Genomic DNA, 18,445 nt, shown 5'->3' with positions numbered 1-18,445 from the left:
TATATCTGTAATATGCAGATTATGAATACATTTTAAATACCCTTTAATATCAGCTTCAAGCAGGTTATTTTAATTTGTAATGAATATGGTAATTCCTTGCTTATGGTATAGTAATGTAAGCGATGGTGCCTCTGTGATTGAAATTGTTTACTGATGGTATAGTTTCCTTAGGCTTTTCATTCACGTCAGTAGCATAAATAAATAAATAGTGTGCAAAGCTGCCAAGAGTGTGCAAAGCTGTCATCAAGGCAAAGGGTGGCGACTTTGAAGAATCTAAAATATAAAATATCTTTTTTATTTGTTTAACACTTATTTGGTTAATACTTGATTCCATATGTGTTATTTCATGGTTTTGATGTCTTCACTATTATTCAACAATGTAGAAAACAGTAACAATAAAGATAAACCCTTGAAGTTTTGAGGGGATGAGTAGGTGTGTCCAAACCTTTGACTGGTACTGTATAGATATAGAATTTCTAACCATATTATATGGTCTTCTATGTGTCAGAAAGTAGTCACACCCCTTGACCTTTTCCACATTTTGTTGTGTTACAGTCTGAATTTAAAATGGATTCCATTTAGATTTTGTGTCCTACACACGAAACCTCATAATGTCAAAGTGGAATTATGTTTTTAGACATTTTTACAAATGAATAAAAAATGTAAGCTGCAGTTTCTTGAGTCAATAAGCATTCAACAACTTTGTTATGGAAAGCCTTAATAAGTTCAGGTGTAAAAATATGCTTAACAAGTCAAATAATACGTTGCATGGACTCATTCTGTGGGTGTTTAACATGCTTTTTGGATGACTACCTCATCTCTGTACCCCACACACAATTATCTTTTAGGTTCCTCAGTCTATCAGTGAATCAAACAGATTCAACCACAAAGACCAGGGAGGTTTTCCAATGCCTCGCAAAGAAGGGCACCTAGATGGTAGATGTATAAAAATAACAAAGCAGACATTGAATATCCCTTTGAGCATGGTGAAGTTATTAATTACACTTTGCATGGTGTATCAATATACCCAGTCACTACAAAGATACAGGTGTCATTTCTAACTCAGTTGCCGGAGAGGAAGGAAACCGCTCAGGGATTTCACCATGAGGCCAATGGTGACTTTAAAACAGTTACAGAATTTAATGGCTGTGATAGGAGAAAACAGAGGATGGATCAACAACATTGTAGTTACTCCACTATACTGACCTAATTGACAGAGTGAAAAGAAGGAAACCTGTACAGAATACACATATTCAAAAACAAGCATATTTTTGCAATAAGGCACTAAATTAATACTGCAAAAAACATTGCAAAGAAATTCACTTTTTGTCCTGAATGCCCCAAATGTTATGTTTGGGGCAAATCCAACAGGAGTGGAGGCCCGCCTTGTTATTAGTGTTAGTTGAAGGAAATACTGCCTGGTCTAGGTAGCTGTAGCCTTCGGGATACTACAGAGAGCATGCAATGTTCCCTGTCTGTCACTCCTGGCAAGCCTCACCATTGGCTGCCCTCTCATCTGCCCTCCCACATGCCTTCCCTTTTTTATATAGCAAGTTAGGGTGTCTTTTCTAACTTGCATTTGACTGACAGCAGGAGAGGGCCAATCACAGTGGGCGGTCTCTCCTGGCAAGACCTTTTATTGGCCGTCCACAAGCTGCTGTCCCTCCACCTGCTACTTCACGTTAAATATAATACCCCTTTGTCTGAGAGCGTGAAAAGGCCACTGCCTGTTGGCTGTTTCTCCAGAGATCGTTCCCCATTGGCCATCTTCCATCTGCCCACCCACCTGTCCCCCAGAATTAAGCAGAGGGGGGTGTGATCCTGGGATACCCTGTTTGACTGACAGCGGGAATGGGCCAATCCTAACCGCAGGTGGTCAATGCTCAACCAACCGTGGCTGATGAAACTGAAAGTGATGTTCCAATACTCTGTGGTGGCCTGGCTTTCCTTTCCATGAGTTGTCTATGTTTGGACGTTTATCAAATTAGATCACGCCATAATGGAATTACAATATCACTTTTGCATGGTGTGTGGATAGTAGTAGGCATTGCAGGAACATTAGTGTTGAGGCTAGAAATGTATTTGACTATTTGCCTTCATGGTAAACATTTAAATACCCCCAATATAATTATCCAATGCTATAACACATATAACACAAACTAATATCCTGTTATGAGATTAAACTTTGAGAGGCGTAGCATTTTCCTATTAGCGGACGAGCTAACATTGCTCTTCATCACAGGAGTGAGTGTTCAATAAAGCCTAATGTGATTGGAGAGATCGTTATATGTGGGCCAAATTTCATAGCAGTGTTTACCTCATCTGGCCAATGATGGAGCTTCCTTCATGATCTAATTACACTGATCTGATTGGGTAATGATGTCGGTGTGGGCCGGATATGGGCCTCTGTCTCTATTCTGTTCTATTCTCTTCTCCGCTGTTCCTGTCGCTCTCCTGTCCTTTTTCATCCTCCTCTTTCTTATATCTTATTAAAGTGTATATGGAAATGTTTATAGATTGTGTTCCATGATGAGGTATAGTAGTCTCTTCAGTAGTTGCATATCTGAGAAACTGCAGTCGAAGTTACAGAGGCATAAATATCATACCCCCTAAAAAATGCTAATCTTCCCAGTAAAAGTGATTGGGTTAGCATGTCTTGGTACAGTATGATATGTGATATTTGTGTATCTGTAACTTTCTCACTCATCATTATTCACAATTCATTCTAATCATGGTAGCATCCACATTAATGTAGAAGTGTTTAGAATTCTATTCTATTCTTATTTACAATAAAAGTGACTCAAATGACACAATACATTATTTACCATTCATTGTTATTGGGGACAAAATAATCTGAAACAACCAAAACCAACAGCACATGCATCCAACAAGTCACACACTTGATGTAATTATCGCATGCTAGGAATATGGGACCAAATACTACACTTTTGACTACTTTAATACACATATACTGTAAGTGAATTTGTCCCAATACTTTTACTCACCTTACTCACCTAACAGCAAAGGACCTTATGAAGATGCTGGAGGAATAAGAATAAGAATTTGTTTGTACTCACCTAAAATAAATAAGGCCAAAAAATAATTTGTTCTTAACTGACTTGCCTAGTTAAATAAAGTAAAAAAAAAAAAAAAGTTATAATAAATAAAATAAAAATGGGGGGACAGTTGAAGTCAGAAGTTTACATACACCTTAGCCAAATACATTTAAACTCAGTTTTTCACAATTCCTGACATTTAATCCTAGTAAAAATTCCCTGTTTTAGGTCAGTTAGGATCACCACTTTTATTTTAAGAATGTGAAATGTCAGAATAATAGTATAGAGAATGATTTAGTGGGTCAGAAGTTTACATACTCTCAATTAGTATTTGGTAGCATTGCCTTTAAATTGTTTAACTTGGGTCAAACGTTTTGGGTAGCCTTCCACAAGCTTCCCACAATAAGAATTTTGGCGCATTCCTCCTGACAGAGCTGGTGTAACTGAGTCAGGTTTATAAGCCTCCTTGCTCGCACACACTTTTTCAGTTCTGCCCACAAATGTTCTATGGGATTGAGGTCAGAGCTTTGTGATGGCCACACCAATACCTTGACTTTGTTGTCCTTAAGACATTTCGCCACAACTTTGGAAGTATGCTTGGGGTCATTGTCCATTTGGAAGACCCATTTGCGACCAAGCTTTAACTTCCTGACTGATGTCTTGAGATGTTGCTTCAATATATCCACATAATTTTCCTGCCTCATGATGTCATCTATTTTGTGAAGTGCACCAATCCCTCCTGCAGCAAAGCACCTCCACAACATGATGTTGCCACCCCCGTGCTTCACGGTTGGGATGGTGTTCTTCGGCTTGCAAGCCTCCCCCTTTTTCCTCCAAACATAACGATGGTCATTATGGCCAAACAGTTCTATTTTTGTTTCATCAGAAAAGAGGACATTTCTCCAAAAAGTACGATCTTTGTCCCCATGTGCAGTTGCAAACCGTAGTCTGGCTTTTTTATGGCGGTTTTGGAGCAGTGGCTTCTTCCTTGCTGAGCGGCCTTTCAGGTTATGTCGATATAGGACTCGTTTTACTGTGGATATAGATACTTTTGTACCTGTTTCCTCCAGTATCTTCACAAGGTCCTTTGCTGTTGCTCTGGGATTAATTTGCACTTTTCGCACCAAAGTACGTTCATCTCTAGGAGACAGAATGCGTCTCCTACCTGAGCGGTATGACGGCTGTATGGTCCCATGGTGTTTATACTTGCGTACTATTGTTTGCACATGAACGTGGTACCTTCAGGCATTTGGAAATTGCTCCCAAGGATGAACCAGACTTGTGGAGGTCTACAATTATCTTTCTGAGGTCTTGGCTGATTTCTTTTGATTTTCCCATGATGTCAAGCAAAGAAGCACTGAGTTTGGAGGTAGGCCTTGAAATACATCCACAGGTACACCTCCAATTTACTGAAATGATGTCAATTAGCCTATCAGAAGCTTCTAAAGCCATGAAATTATTTTCTGGAATTTTCCACACCGTTTAACCTTTCTGAACCACCCATCCCGGATCCGGGATAATTGTCATCAGAAACGCTGACTAGCATAGCCTAGCCTAGCGCCACAGGTATATAATATAATATAATTTCATGAAATCACAAGTGCAATATTGCAAAACACAGCTTAGCCTATTGTTAATCCATCTGTCGTCTCAGATTTAGAAATTATGCTTTACAGCGAAAGCAATACAAGCGTTTGTGTAAGTTTATCGATCGCTCGACAAAACAATAAGTACACCTAGCATCAGGTAACTTGGTCACGAAAATCAGAAAAGCAATCAAATTAATCGTTTGATCTTCGGATGTTTTCACTCACGAGACTCCCAGTTAGACAACAAATGTTCCTTTTGTTCCATAAAGATATTTTTTATATCCAAATACCTCCATTAGTTTGATGCGTTATGCCCAGGAATCCACCGGAAAGAGCGCTCGCGACAACGCCGACAAAAATCCCAAATTATATCCATAATGTCCACAGAAACATGTCAAACGTTTTTTATAATCCATCTTCAGGGTGTTTTTCAAATATCTATTCGATAATATATCAACCGGGACAGTTGGCTTTTCACTAGGACAGGGAGGAACAATTGCCGCTTTTCTCTGTTACGCAGAACTCACTCTGAGAGCCCCCACCTATCCACTTACGCAATGTGCCCTTTCACGCTCATTCTTCAAAATAAAAGCCTGAAACTATGTCTAAAGGCTGTTGACACCATAGGGAAGCCATAGAAAAATAAGTCTGGTTGATATCCCTTTCAATGGGCAATAGGTATGCATAGGAACAGAGAGGTTTCAAAAACAGGGTCACTTCCTGATTGGATTTTCCCCAGGTTTTAGCCTGCAATATCAGTTCTGTTTAACTCACAGACAAAAAATGTACAGTTTTGGAAACTTCAGAGTGTTTTCTATCCGAATCTGACACTTATATGCATATTCTAGTTTCGGGGGCTGAGAAATAGGCAGTTTCAAATGGGTACGTTTGTTAGCCAAAAACGAAAATGTCGCCCCCTAGTCTTAAGAAGTTTTAAAGGCACAGTCAACTTAGCGTATGCAAACTTCTGACTCAATAGAATTGTGATACAGTGAATTATAAGTGAAATAATCTATCTGTAAACAATTGTTGGAAAAATGACTTGTGTCATGCACAAAGTAGATGTTCTAACTGACTTGCCAAAACTATAGTTTGTTAACAAGGAATTTGTGGAGTGGTTGAAAAACAAGTTTTAATGACTCCAACCAAAGTGTATGTAAACTTCCGACTTCAACTGTATGTACAAAAAGTGCTGTAATTTCAAATCACATCAAATCCAATTTTATTCGGTCACAAACACTTATTTAGCAGATGTTATTGCGGGTGTAGCGAAATGCTTGTGCTCCTAGCTCCAGCAGTGCAACAATTCACAAAAATACACACAAATTTAAAAGTAAAAAAATGGAATGAAGAAATGTATAAATATTAGAAAGAGCAATGTCAGAGTGGCATTGACTAAGATACAGTTGAATAGAATACAGTATATACTGTACATATTAGATGAGTATAGCAGTATGTTAACATTATTTAAAAATGATTAAAGTGACTAGTGTTCCATTATTAAAGTGGCCAGTGATTCCAAGTCTATGTATATAGGGCAGCAGCCTCTAAGGTGCAGGGTTGCGTAGTGGGGTGAAAGCTAGCTGGTGATGGCTATTTAACATGATGGCCTTAAGATAGAAGCTGTTTTTCAGTCTCTCGGTCCCAGCTTTGATGCACCTGTACTGACCTCGCATTCTGGATGACCTTGATGATCTTTTTGGCATTCCTGTGACATCGGGTGGTGTAGGTGTCCTGGAGGGCAGGTAGTTTCCACCCGGTGATGCGTTGGGCAGACCGCACCACCCTCTGGAGAGCCCTGTGGTTGTGGGTGTTGTGGTTGCCGTACCAGGCGGTGATACAGCCGACAGGATGCTCTCAATTGCATCTATAAAAGTTTGTGAGGGTTTTAGGGACCAAGCCACATTTCTTCAGCTTCCTGAGGTTGAAGAGGCGCTGTTGTGCCTTCTTCACCACACTGTCTGTGTGGGTGGACCATTTCATATCGTCAGTGATGTGTACACCGAGGAACTTGAAGCTTTTCACCTTCTCCACCGGGATAAGGAGAGATTGAATATGTCCGTAAACACTCCAGCCAGCTGGTCTGAGAGGATGCGGCTAGAGATGCCGTCTGGACCGGCAGCCTTGCGAGGGTTAACACGGTTAAATGTCTTACTCTTGTCGGCCAAGGAGAAGAAGAGCCCACAGTCCTTGGTAGTGGGCCGCGTCGGTGGCACTGTATTATCCTCAAAGCAGGCATAGAAGGTGTTTAGCTTGTCCGGGAGCAGGACGCTGGTGTCTGCGACGTGGCTGGTTTTCCCTTTGTAGTCCGTGATAAACGGTTCACCCGATATGGATGAAAATACTTTTAAATTCCAAAGTGCAGGTGTACAGAGCCAAAACAACAACAACATGTGTCACTGTCCTGATACTTTTGGAGCTCACTGTATATCAGCTGCCTGCAGGTGTGGGTGTAGTGTAGTGTAGTGTAGGTGTGCATGCTTATTTTTTGTCTATATTCACTCTGTGACGGTGACGGGACTAGCTAATTACAGTTACCCCCTCCTATTCCCATAGCAGAAGTCAGAACTTCAGGACCAAAGCCTTCTAGCACTAGCAGGCTGGGCCAGGCTGGTTCATTTAAGGTGGTGGACACTGGGCCTACACACCTGCACAGACAGGATACACACAAACATAACACACAGCCACCCCAGTACACAGGCAGGCATACACACACACACACATGCCTGCATGCACACAGACTGTTAGACGTTCAGGGTCTATAAAGTCTTACTGGATTTAGTTATACAGTTTTGACCATACATTTGTTTAATCCTTTGAACTCCCACTCTGAAATACCCAAACAAACCAAAACAGAAGAAGAAAATGGCACAAAACAATTCTCTGCAAATGGAACTTGGAAGCGTTGCTTTGTTCCATTCTGTGAAAACAAACACATTCTGTAGGTGGAAATAGTCCTCTGTCATAATTAGCAGTCTGCCACTTCAGACACCACACAACTTCCTTTACTAATTAAACTCTCTCTCTCTAAATACTTCTACAGCCAGCAGTAAATACTGCAGGAGGAACAATATTACAATGTGACTCATAGACAAATGGGCCTTAATTCATGAATATTTGTGGCTGTGTGTGTATATGGGTGGTTAGAGCGGTAGTGTGTGTGGGGGTGCGTCTCTGTGTACGTGTCTGTGTGTGCATGTGTGCATGTGCGTGCGTGTATGTGAGCGTGTTTAAAGAGTGACTAACTTTAAAAAGCATTGAATCACTTTCAATACAGTCTACTGTATATGGCATCGATATGAGTCAGAAACATTTATTCTAGTCTCAAAATTGACTACAAAATAGAAATTGGATAATTTTGTTCATAAAGTCAGTCTCGTCTAAAATGGAGTTTGGAACATCCCTGCGTCACAGCGGGTAAGTGAAGGTTGGGTTTTGATATGTCCATTTGCCCACTGTCGTGTCTTTGGCATCATTAAAGTGAAGACTGTTATTTTATCAAATCAATTCTCTGTAATTATTATTACGTGATTAAACTAATCATGTAAATGTAATTATCTAGGAAGTCGGGGCACCAAGGAAAATCTTCAGATTACAAAGTTATAATTTTCCTAATATAACTCTTCAGATCTTTTAATATCTGATCAATTAGTCTTCTAATTAATGAATTATTCTTTACCTCACGTTAGTCTCATTCCAAACGTCTTAAATTGTTGGTTATCTGCATGAACCCAGCCTTTACTATGAATGTTCCATACATCAATTGTCTTAATCATTTAATTATTAACTAACTAAATAATCACAGAAATGTATAAACAAACAACACAGTAGCTATGGTTACAAGGAAATGATAAGGGAGGTTCCCTAGTGGGCTAAGCCGATATGACGGCTTGGTGGACAAAGGGAAGTGGGTGTGGACTGAAAAGGCAGGAAACAACAAAAGGAGTCACTACACAGTTGATAATTATATTAATTGAAATGCTAATCCTTTGCACATGAACGCTCACTCATTCGGGAATAATTGCAATCAATATATATTTACGACCAGTGTGTTGTTGTGATCTCTGTTGGAATCGTCCGTCTGTCTGTTGGAGAGTCAGTTCATCATCGTCTCTCTCTCTGCTTCCCTGAAGATCAGTCTTTCGTGGTTAGGATGGATACTTCAGAGTACCGTTCAGAAATGTTCTCATAGCATAGATGTTTCGGCGGTTGTCGGTCTTCGCATCCCAGGTTGACATAATTTCTAACTGCAGACTAGTAATTAGTATCTAACATTTGCTCTTATTCTGTCGGGATCGATAGTCTCAGAGTTGAACCATTTCCACCCGTGTAGCCATTGCTCCACGTGGTATGGTTAGGAATTCAACAACCATTGTAACCTTAGCGGACACTGAGGTTTTTGTGGTCTGAAGAGGATTTCCTCAGGAGGGGTTTTTATTCGTAACAATAGAAAAGGGCTGTTCCATGACGACAGATCATGTCTGTGCTCACGGGGGCGGGCCAATGACTTAGTTAAACTTTAAAGGGAATACAATTCTCTTTCATTAAAGGTTTAATCACTTTACATCATTTCACAAATAGTTTAATCTTTACTCATTCATTTTATACAAGAAGTAGATGCAAACCCCATAATTGAGCAATGTACATATTCAGAGATATAGTTATGTGTGTTTTCTGTCCACTCTGAGGTCACCAAATGAAACACACTCGTCATACCCGTCCCTTAGGTGTCCACGGACCATTCCCACCTTCTCACAAGTGGACCTTTTATATCAAATCCTAATTTTGGGGATTTAGGAGTTCGCCATGTGAAATCCTTTGTTCTCTCTATGTGTCTCTTTCTGCATGGCCAGGGGGAGAGAGTCTCCTCCAGGAATTTACGAGATGAGATAACAGAATCTGGATGTAGGAGAGAGAGAGAGAGAGAGAGGGGAAGCCACTAGCTATACCCAAAAAGGGCCACGTCATGACACCACTAACATGGGGTGAACAGCTGAGGATATTGCTCTCTATACAATATCATAGACAGTGAGGCAAACCTGCTCTGTAGCTCCGACTGTTTACATAACAACTAGTCACACATTTTTTTAAATTGAGAAATACTGCACCACGCACCGTAGTTAGATGTAAAATTGCGCAACTAAAACATCATTGGCAAAAATGTCTAAATGATTTATACATTTCTTGAGTTATCTTAGATTCATTCTGGGGATTATGAGGAAGTGAAATATGCTTCCGCGTCTACAGTGTCTCATGGGGGACAAACGTCATTAACCAAGCTGAATCGGTCAGGAAACACACCTCCAAGACTAAAATCTCATTTTTCTAATGAGCAACAGAAAAACACGTGCTTATCGGCATGTTCAGTGGTTCTTTAACAATACATACTGTCATTCAACTCCAGCATTAAAGTTTCCATCTGTGGTCGTAACAGTTACGTAAGCCTGTCAAGGACAAGGGGATTACAAAGTGACCGTTCTCTCATAGAAAGAGATCAACAGCAACTAGAGAACACTTTGGTGCCATTGTGTTGAATAGGCCCATTATTGCATCCAAATTGCATATGACTCATCTGAACTTTTCAGGTTTCTATGGTGGAGGAGGCTGTTACACAACACATAAGCTCCCTCTCAGCTGTTGTTTATTGCTCTAACTAGCAAAGTAATGCCTTTTTGGAATATCAATCCTTTCTATCCCACTGGGCACACATTGATTTAATCAACGTTGTTTCCACGTCATTTCAATGAAATTACTTTGAACCAATGTGGAATAGACATTGAATTGATGTCTGTGCCCAGTAGGATCCTTTCTCTCCTCTCATGCCATGTGAGTCACTGTGGATAAGAGTGTCGGATAAACAAAACAATCTAATAAAATGCCAGTGTTACCGCTGTTGTGGCAAAGGCAGCCAACGTTACTAACTGTTGGTTGCTGAATACTTCCGCAGCATAGGGGAGATAATACAACGGTTTCTTTAAATGATAACCGAGGTCCGTATAATGCATCTAGGATCAGGCCCCCCCCCCGTCCATTTAATCAAATTAATTGTGCTCTAGAAGGTCAGACTGATTTTATATCAGCACTCCTACTCTGAGAAGTTTGATAAAGTACCTACGACCCAGATTTCATGGTTAAAGAAACCTCCGCTTTAGACGTATGCTGGTTGACGTTTATTGTCATGAGTCTTGTCCTGGAGGCACAACTGAGTGAACTGACTTCCCCTTAGATAGGCCAGCTGCAAAGTCAAAATTGGCTATATTGTAAAGATTCATTAAAACAAAAATGTGCAGATGTTATGACTTTGTGGCTGTGCCAGCTAGTGACCACTCTGTAGAGCTGCCTCCAGAACAAGATTCATGACGAAGAACGCTAACCTGCGAGACATACTGCCCCTGGTCTCTTCCTCTCTGTCTCCTCCATTATGTCCCGTCCTGGATTATACACATGATCTGCTCTGTCTCTCTGCAACATTCACCTGGTATCTCTCTCTCTCCCCTGTCCTCCTCCAGGACCATGCAGAGATTAATTCCACCATGGTGCGCAGCGAGACCAACACAGCCCGCGTGGAGGGCCTCCGGGCGGGCACGGTCTACGTTGTGCAGGTGCGGGCCAGGACTGTGGCTGGCTTTGGCAAATACAGCGGCAAGATGTGCTTCCAAACGCTCACAGATGGTAAGGACCATGCAATAAGCCAAGGGGGGGAGGGGAGGCGAGGAGAGATGGTGGGGGATGGTGGTGGGGAGCTGCATGTGTTAGTTTGTGTGTGTGTGAGAGAAAGATAGAGAGGAAGAGAGAGAGTGTGGATAGAGTCCAGGACGGTAGAGGGATTGTGAATGTGACAGTGGAGAGTGTGGATCACTGTCACAACATGTTTGTGAATGTTTCATAATGTATGAGATTGTGTGTCTATATGAGAGTTGAGAATGGTGGTTTTGAGCTTCTCTTCTTGTGTGTAACTGACTGTGCTTGATCCAAACTGCTTAGCTAATTGGTTCTTCATTGAGCCCGTCTGTTGCTGAGCAGCTATCCCAGAATGCTTAGCTGTGATTAGTGGCTGATGTGATTAATTATTTGCCACCGGGGGTTGGATTGTTCAGGGGGGCGCAACACCTGCTACACTGGTGTGTGAGTTTGGGTCCAGGTGTTCGTGTGTGGGCGTACCGTATTTCCTAAACACAGCATACGTCTTCTTTCCTATGCAATATGCTGTCAGATGATTTACAACACTCCAGTAGAACTTACCCTTTGAGGCACAGATCTAGGATCAGCTTACCATCCCCAATTCCTAACCCTAACTAGGGCTGTCGTGGTGACCGTATTACCACCACACCGGCAGTCACGAGTCATGGTCGCAGTCACATTCCCTCTGACTGTTGGTCACGGTAATCCCAATCCAAAATAGCGCAAATGAATGTACTGATGGGTAGTTTACCAAACTTGCTAAATGCCATTTATTCACTCTCAAAATACCTCATGATTAAATTTGAATAATCTGAATGATGAGGACAAATACTAATGGGAGTTAGAGTTCCCGTTCCGAAATGGACACGGGAAAGCCCCGGACCCAATATGCATACATTTTTTAAACCTGTTCTGAAAGGACAACTGGTCCGATCCGAGTGAAGGAAGCAGCAGAAAAGCCAATTGTTTTGCTACCTTATTAAAAGAGAGAGAGAGAGAGAGAGAGAGAGAGAGAGAGAGAGAGAGAGAGAGAGAGAGAGAGAGAGAGAGAGAGAGAGAGAGAGAGAGAGAGAGAGAGAGAGAGAGAGAGAGAGAGAGAGAGAGAGAGAGAGAGAGAGAGAGAGAGAGAGAGAGAGAGAGAGAGAGAGAGAGGACTGTACGGTGTGTGAATATGTAAGACAAGGGAGGCTCAGAGTACTGGAGGGAGAGACCACAACCACTGTTATCTTGTGCTAGACTAACTTCTTGTTAGTTATTTATCATCCTTACATAGTACCCTTACTTGACTGCATCAAACCGAGAGGAGCTAGCTAACTAGTCCTACAGTTAACCTACACATAACTCCATTAGCAGCCTACCTGTTGGCTTTTGGTCGTTGCAGCCTTTCTTTCTCATTTCACTTTTAATTCTGTCATTTTTATTCCATCTTCCATTGATTCGATTCCCAACTTTCTTGCTAGACAAGCATAGCAACAATGCAATTGTCTCTGTCTTTCCGCTGGAAACACAAGGAACAGAACGCAAACCTTTTTTTGCGACTCTTTCCAAATCATCTGTATAGAGTTTCATCATGCAACTCTTATGTTTTGATTTCTAAGACATACCAGATTTCTAGGCCTATCACAACTAAATAAATGATGGATGAAGCTATATTAAATGGACTTATTTAACTTTTGAAAATGTTCATATTCGAAAGGCGCACTAAGCATGTTTATGTTGATTAGCGGTCAATTACTGTGAGACCGGCAATCATTTGCATGACAATTACCATCTGACAAAATGTCATGACCGCCACAGCCCTAACCCTGACCATTGGGGGGTTAAACCCTGAACTGATCTTCTTATCCATGATCCGCATCTAAGAGAAAATCTCCATTTGACATCACAAATACCACACCTCCTCCTAATCTTCCTTCTCTCTATCCCCCACCCCTCCATCCTTCTTTTCCTCTGTTCTTCCTTCCCTCCAATAGGAGGCTATTGTATGGTCAAGGTGATTATCAGTCATATAAACAACCTGTTCTGTTATACAGTTACAGTGATGATGATGATGATGAGGATCTCCATCATCATCTGTAGTTACCTGTGTAGAGCAGATGTAGCAGCATAGCCCTCTCCTCCCTCTTCCTCACGCTCTGATTAGTATTTACCCAACGCATGCACATACACACGCACACGCACACACACCACACACGCCAGACAGCATGAGGACCAGCTGATGGTACATCCTCTGGCTTGCTGCCACAGCACGACATTTATGGAGACAATTAGCACCCGGTGAAGGAGGAACAGAGGGACCCATCACACCCTACATTTCCCTCCCCCATCCCCTATGTCCCTCACCCGCCTCCTCCTCACTCGTACTCCCTGCTTCCCCTTCCCTTATGTCCCTCACCCACCCCCTCCTCACCCTCCCTCCCTGCCTCCACATCCCTATTTCCATCTCCCACCCCCTCCTCACCCTCCCTCCCTGCCTCCACATCCCTATTTCCATCTCCCACCCCCGCCTCACCCTCCCTCGCTGCCTCCCCCATCCCCTATTTCCATCACCCTATCCTCACACCCTCTCCCTACCTCCCCCATCCAATGTCCCTTACCCTCCCTCCCTCCCTCCCTGACTCCCCATCCCCTATGTCCATCACCCCCTCCTCACCCTTCCTCCCTGCCTACCCCATCCTATGTCCCTCTCCCAACCATCCGTTCCTCCGTCAACCCCTATGTGCCTCACCCTCTATAGTGCCTGCCTCCCCTGTCCTCCCCCACCTCCTCTCTCCTGCACTACCCATCTCATCCCAGTCTCCATCACTGTCTACCCACCTCTGGCCCTCCTCCCTCCCTCCTTCTCTCTCCCTCACTCCCCTCTGACTCTTCTCCCTCTTCCTCTCCTCTCACAGTTGACAATCCCTCTTTTCTGTCTGTCATCACATTTTTACACAAATCCCCCAGGTCTCTTCGCCCCACACCCCTCAACTGCCCCAACTGCCCCAACTGCCCCCCCCCCCCCCCCCCCCAACCCCCCACACAACCCCTACCAAAACCATTTGATTGACAGGTGCAATGAGGAGGAGATGATTGGCCTTTCATCAGTAAGGTGTGTATGGTTATAGCTTGTCAGTGAGGAGTCCTATTCTCCACAGTCAGGTGTTGATACCTGACTGATTGCAATGTGCTGTTATTTACTGCTAGCTATAGCACTCAGACAGTTGATTTCTGATTCTTCAAGCCAATCACCATTTTCACCTGTCTGAGTTTAGGAGACTGAATACAGCTTCACAAAGAAATAGCACACTCACCCTTTACAGGGAACAAAATAGTAGGCCTATAATTCAAACTATCAAGTGTGCTATGAATACTTGCTTATTATTTTGTTGATATTTAAGCTACTATATCACCACTCAAAATACTTCTTCTTTCTTCTCCTTTTTTCACTTGAACCCCATTGCTGTCAGTTTGCCCGCAGCATGCTAAATCTTGCTAAAGGTCATGAGACAGGACTGAGGCAGTTTAGTGTGTCTTTAGAAGTTATTTAGGCTACCCTCTGAACTCGTGATATTCTTCCTCACTTCGTTGCTAACGTTTAGCTGTATTTTTGACTGTCGAAGAGCAGCTTGTGTTTGAACACCCCCAGTAGAAATTCCAAGGTGTTCTTTTGTGTCTGTCAGACTGTGACAGGGAGATTAGGTATGGCAACAGAAACACTGAAATACTTTCTCTCACTTTTTATTGATCTTTTTCTTTCTCTCTTTCTCTCTCTCTCTCTCTCTCTCTCACACACACACACACACATTTTCTCTCTGTCTATGTAGATGACTATAAATCAGAGTTGAGGGAGCAGCTTCCTCTGATTGCTGGCTCGGCTGCAGCAGGATTGGTGTTCATCGTCTCTCTAGTGGCCATCTCCATCGTCTGCAGCAGGTACTGTACGGTCAACATGTCCACCATGGCTGTGTTTATGGTCCAACGGGTGTGCCGCACGCACGCACGCACGCACCTTACACACAAACATCTTAACACACACACACACACACACACACACACACACACACACACACACACACACACACACACACACACACACATACACACACACACACACACACACACACACACACACACACACACACACACACACACACACACACACACACACACACACACACACACACACACACACACACACACACACACACACACACACACACAACCCTTACCTCACAGTTAGCAGACACAGACAGACAGGCAGGCAATGGAGCCTGTCTGTAGGCTTTTCACATACATACCTACACACATAGCCAGCAGAAGGTAAACAAAGTAAAAAGGAAATACAGTGCCTTCAGAAAGTATCCACACCCCTTGACTTGTTCCACAAGTTGTTGTCTTACAGCCTTGCATGGACTCACTCTGTGTGCAATAATAGTGTTTAACATGATTTTTTAATGACTACCTCATCTCTGTGCCCCACACTTACAATTATCTGCAAGGTCCCTCAGTCGATTACACTTCTACGTTTCTACGTTTCTAAAATGCTTACATTTTCTGTACATACAAGCTTACCCAATACCAAAATGATGGATCTTTCTTGTCTTATTTACAAATGCTTGCACACAGCACGCCAGAAATGAAGACGTAATGTTTCAAACCTTAAATATAATATAAAGCCTCTACTTCTGCAACAACAGCAGCTCAAAAGCTGTATTGAAACATCTTATAAGCATTTTTGAATGAACAGATCATTGAAACATTGAGAAATAGCTGATTTACTGTAAGTTGTGTAAAATAGACCAACCACAGCTGATTCCAATCTCAATCGGGAGACATAGCAAGGTGTTGAAGTTCTTTCAATTACATGAACATACACAGTTAAAAGGGGACTCTTTGGATTGATTTTGTTGAGTGTGGATACAGAACAACACAGAGGTGTAGAGAGAGAAAACAATGTCTGGACAAGGGAGAGGAGTAGTTGGACCAGGCAGAGGAGTAGTTGGACCAGGGAGAGGAGTAGTTGGACCAGGCAGAGGAGTAGTTGGACCAGGGAGAGGAGTAGTTGGACCAGGCAGAGGAGTAGATGGACCAGGCAGAGGAGTAGCTGGACCAGGGAGAGGAGTAGCTGGACCAGGGAGAGGAGTAGTTGGACCAGGGAGAGGAGTAGTTGGACCAGGGAGAGGAGTAGTTGGACCAGGGAGAGGAGTAGTTGGACCAGGCAGAGGAGTAGGTGGACCAGGCAGAGGAGTAGGTGGACCAGGCAGAGGAGTAGTTGGACCAAGGAGAGGAGTAGCTGGACCCGGCAGAGGAGTAGGTGGACCAGGTAGAGGAGTAGTTGGACCAAGGAGAGGAGTAGCTGGACCAGGGAGAGGAGTAGCTGGACCAGGGAGAGGAGTAGCTGGACCAGGGAGAGGAGTAGCTGGACCAGGGAGAGGAGTAGCTGGACCAGGGAGAGGAGTAGCTGGACCAGGCAGAGGAGTAGCTGGACCAGAGAGAGGAGTAGCTGGACCAGGGAGAGGAGTAGTTGGACCAGGGAGAGGAGTAGTTGGACCAAGGAGAGGAGTAGCTGGACCAGGCAGAGGAGTAGTTGGACCAGGGAGAGGAGTAGCTGGACCAGGGAGAGGAGTAGCTGGACCAGGGAGAGGAGTAGTTGGACCAGGCAGAGGAGTAGTTGGACCAGGGGGAGGAGTAGCTGGACCAGGGAGAGGAGTAGTTGGACCAGGGAGAGGAGTAGCTGGACCAGGCAGAGGAGTAGTTGGACCAGGGAGAGGAGTAACTGGACCAGGGAGAGGAGTAGCTGGACCAGGGAGAGGAGTAGCTGGACCAGGGAGAGGAGTAGCTGGACCAGGGAGAGGAATAGTTGGACCAGGCAGAGGAGTAGTTGGACCAGGCAGAGGAGTAGTTGGACCAGGCAGAGGAGTAGCTGGACCAGAGAGAGGAGTAGCTGGACCAGGGAGAGGAGTAGTTGGACCAGGGAGAGGAGTAGTTGGACCAAGGAGAGGAGTAGCTGGACCAGGCAGAGGAGTAGTTGGACCAGGGAGAGGAGTAGCTGGACCAAGGAGAGGAGTAGCTGGACCAGGGAGAGGAGTAGTTGGACCAGGCAGAGGAGTAGCTGGACCAGGCAGAGGAGTAGCTGGACCAGGCAGAGGAGTAGTTGGACCAGGGAGAGGAGTAGCTGGACCAGGGAGAGGAGTAGTTGGACCAGGCAGAGGAGTAGTTGGACCAGGGAGAGGAGTAGCTGGACCAGGGAGAGGAGTAGTTGGACCAGGGAGAGGAGTAGCTGGACCAGGCAGAGGAGTAGTTGGACCAGGGAGAGGAGTAGTTGGACCAGGGAGAGGAGTAGCTGGACCAGGGAGAGGAGTAGTTGGACCAAGGAGAGGAGTAGCTGGACCAGGCAGAGGAGTAGTTGGACCAGGACAAGGGAGAAGGAGAGGTAGGGGGAGAGGAGTAAGAATGCGTGGTGGTATTCAAAGGAGAGTAAGAGCTGCTGTCACTGATGAAATAAGAGCCACCATCATAGACTATGTGATAAACCATGGTCTATCACTGAGAAACGCTGGTGAAAGAGTCCAACCTAATCTCAGATGGTCAACCGTGGCTTCCATTATCCTGAATTTTAAGTAATGTATTTAAGGTAAGTAATGTATTTCACAAGGGCTTCTTCTATCATTACTGTTGCTATGTCCCACAGTAACTGTAGGGCAGCAGTTCCAATGCAAATACATCTGTAGTATTTTTATTCCTCTACAGGATGCAACGTCTTCCTCCCTCTGGGGGAAGAGGAAAGCTCCTCAGTGAAGACCAACAGCCATTGTAGGATTGGTCGTTGCTGACAATGCAATAGAACTGAGAGAAATTCAGAGCAGAATTGTGAAGGACAACCTGGTATTTCAGTGTGGAAAGCATCAGGCTGACTACCATTGCTCAGACTCTGACCAAACACAGAGTTGGAATGAAACAGTTGTACACAGTTCCTTTTGAAAGGAACAGTGAGTGGGTCAAGGAACTCCGGCACCAATACGTCCAGGTATGACGTCTATTCAATATTACTTGTTCTATAGTGAGTTTTACACTATGCTACTCTACATGTAAACATGGGTTACAGTACATACAGTAGGACATACTAAAAAGCATTTA

The 18,445-nt window shown here is 43.6% G+C and overlaps 1 protein-coding gene across 1 annotated transcript in view; it reads left to right on the top strand.

The window, feature by feature from the left end:
- LOC120019855 (ephrin type-B receptor 1-B-like) overlaps positions 1–18,445 on the top strand; it is a 165,925-nt gene that overhangs the window by 105,379 nt on the left and 42,101 nt on the right. The window contains exons 6-7 of the mRNA XM_038963269.1: positions 11,155–11,317; positions 15,133–15,241. Of these exons, the coding sequence (XP_038819197.1) occupies positions 11,155–11,317; positions 15,133–15,241 (272 nt within the window). The remainder of the gene's footprint in view (positions 1–11,154; positions 11,318–15,132; positions 15,242–18,445) is intronic.

The sequence above is a fragment of the Salvelinus namaycush genome, chromosome 25, assembly GCF_016432855.1.
Source record: "Salvelinus namaycush isolate Seneca chromosome 25, SaNama_1.0, whole genome shotgun sequence".
Lineage (NCBI taxonomy): Eukaryota > Metazoa > Chordata > Actinopteri > Salmoniformes > Salmonidae > Salvelinus > Salvelinus namaycush.
Note: the sequence above shows the minus strand (reverse complement) of the source record. Positions and strands in the feature narration are given on the sequence as shown.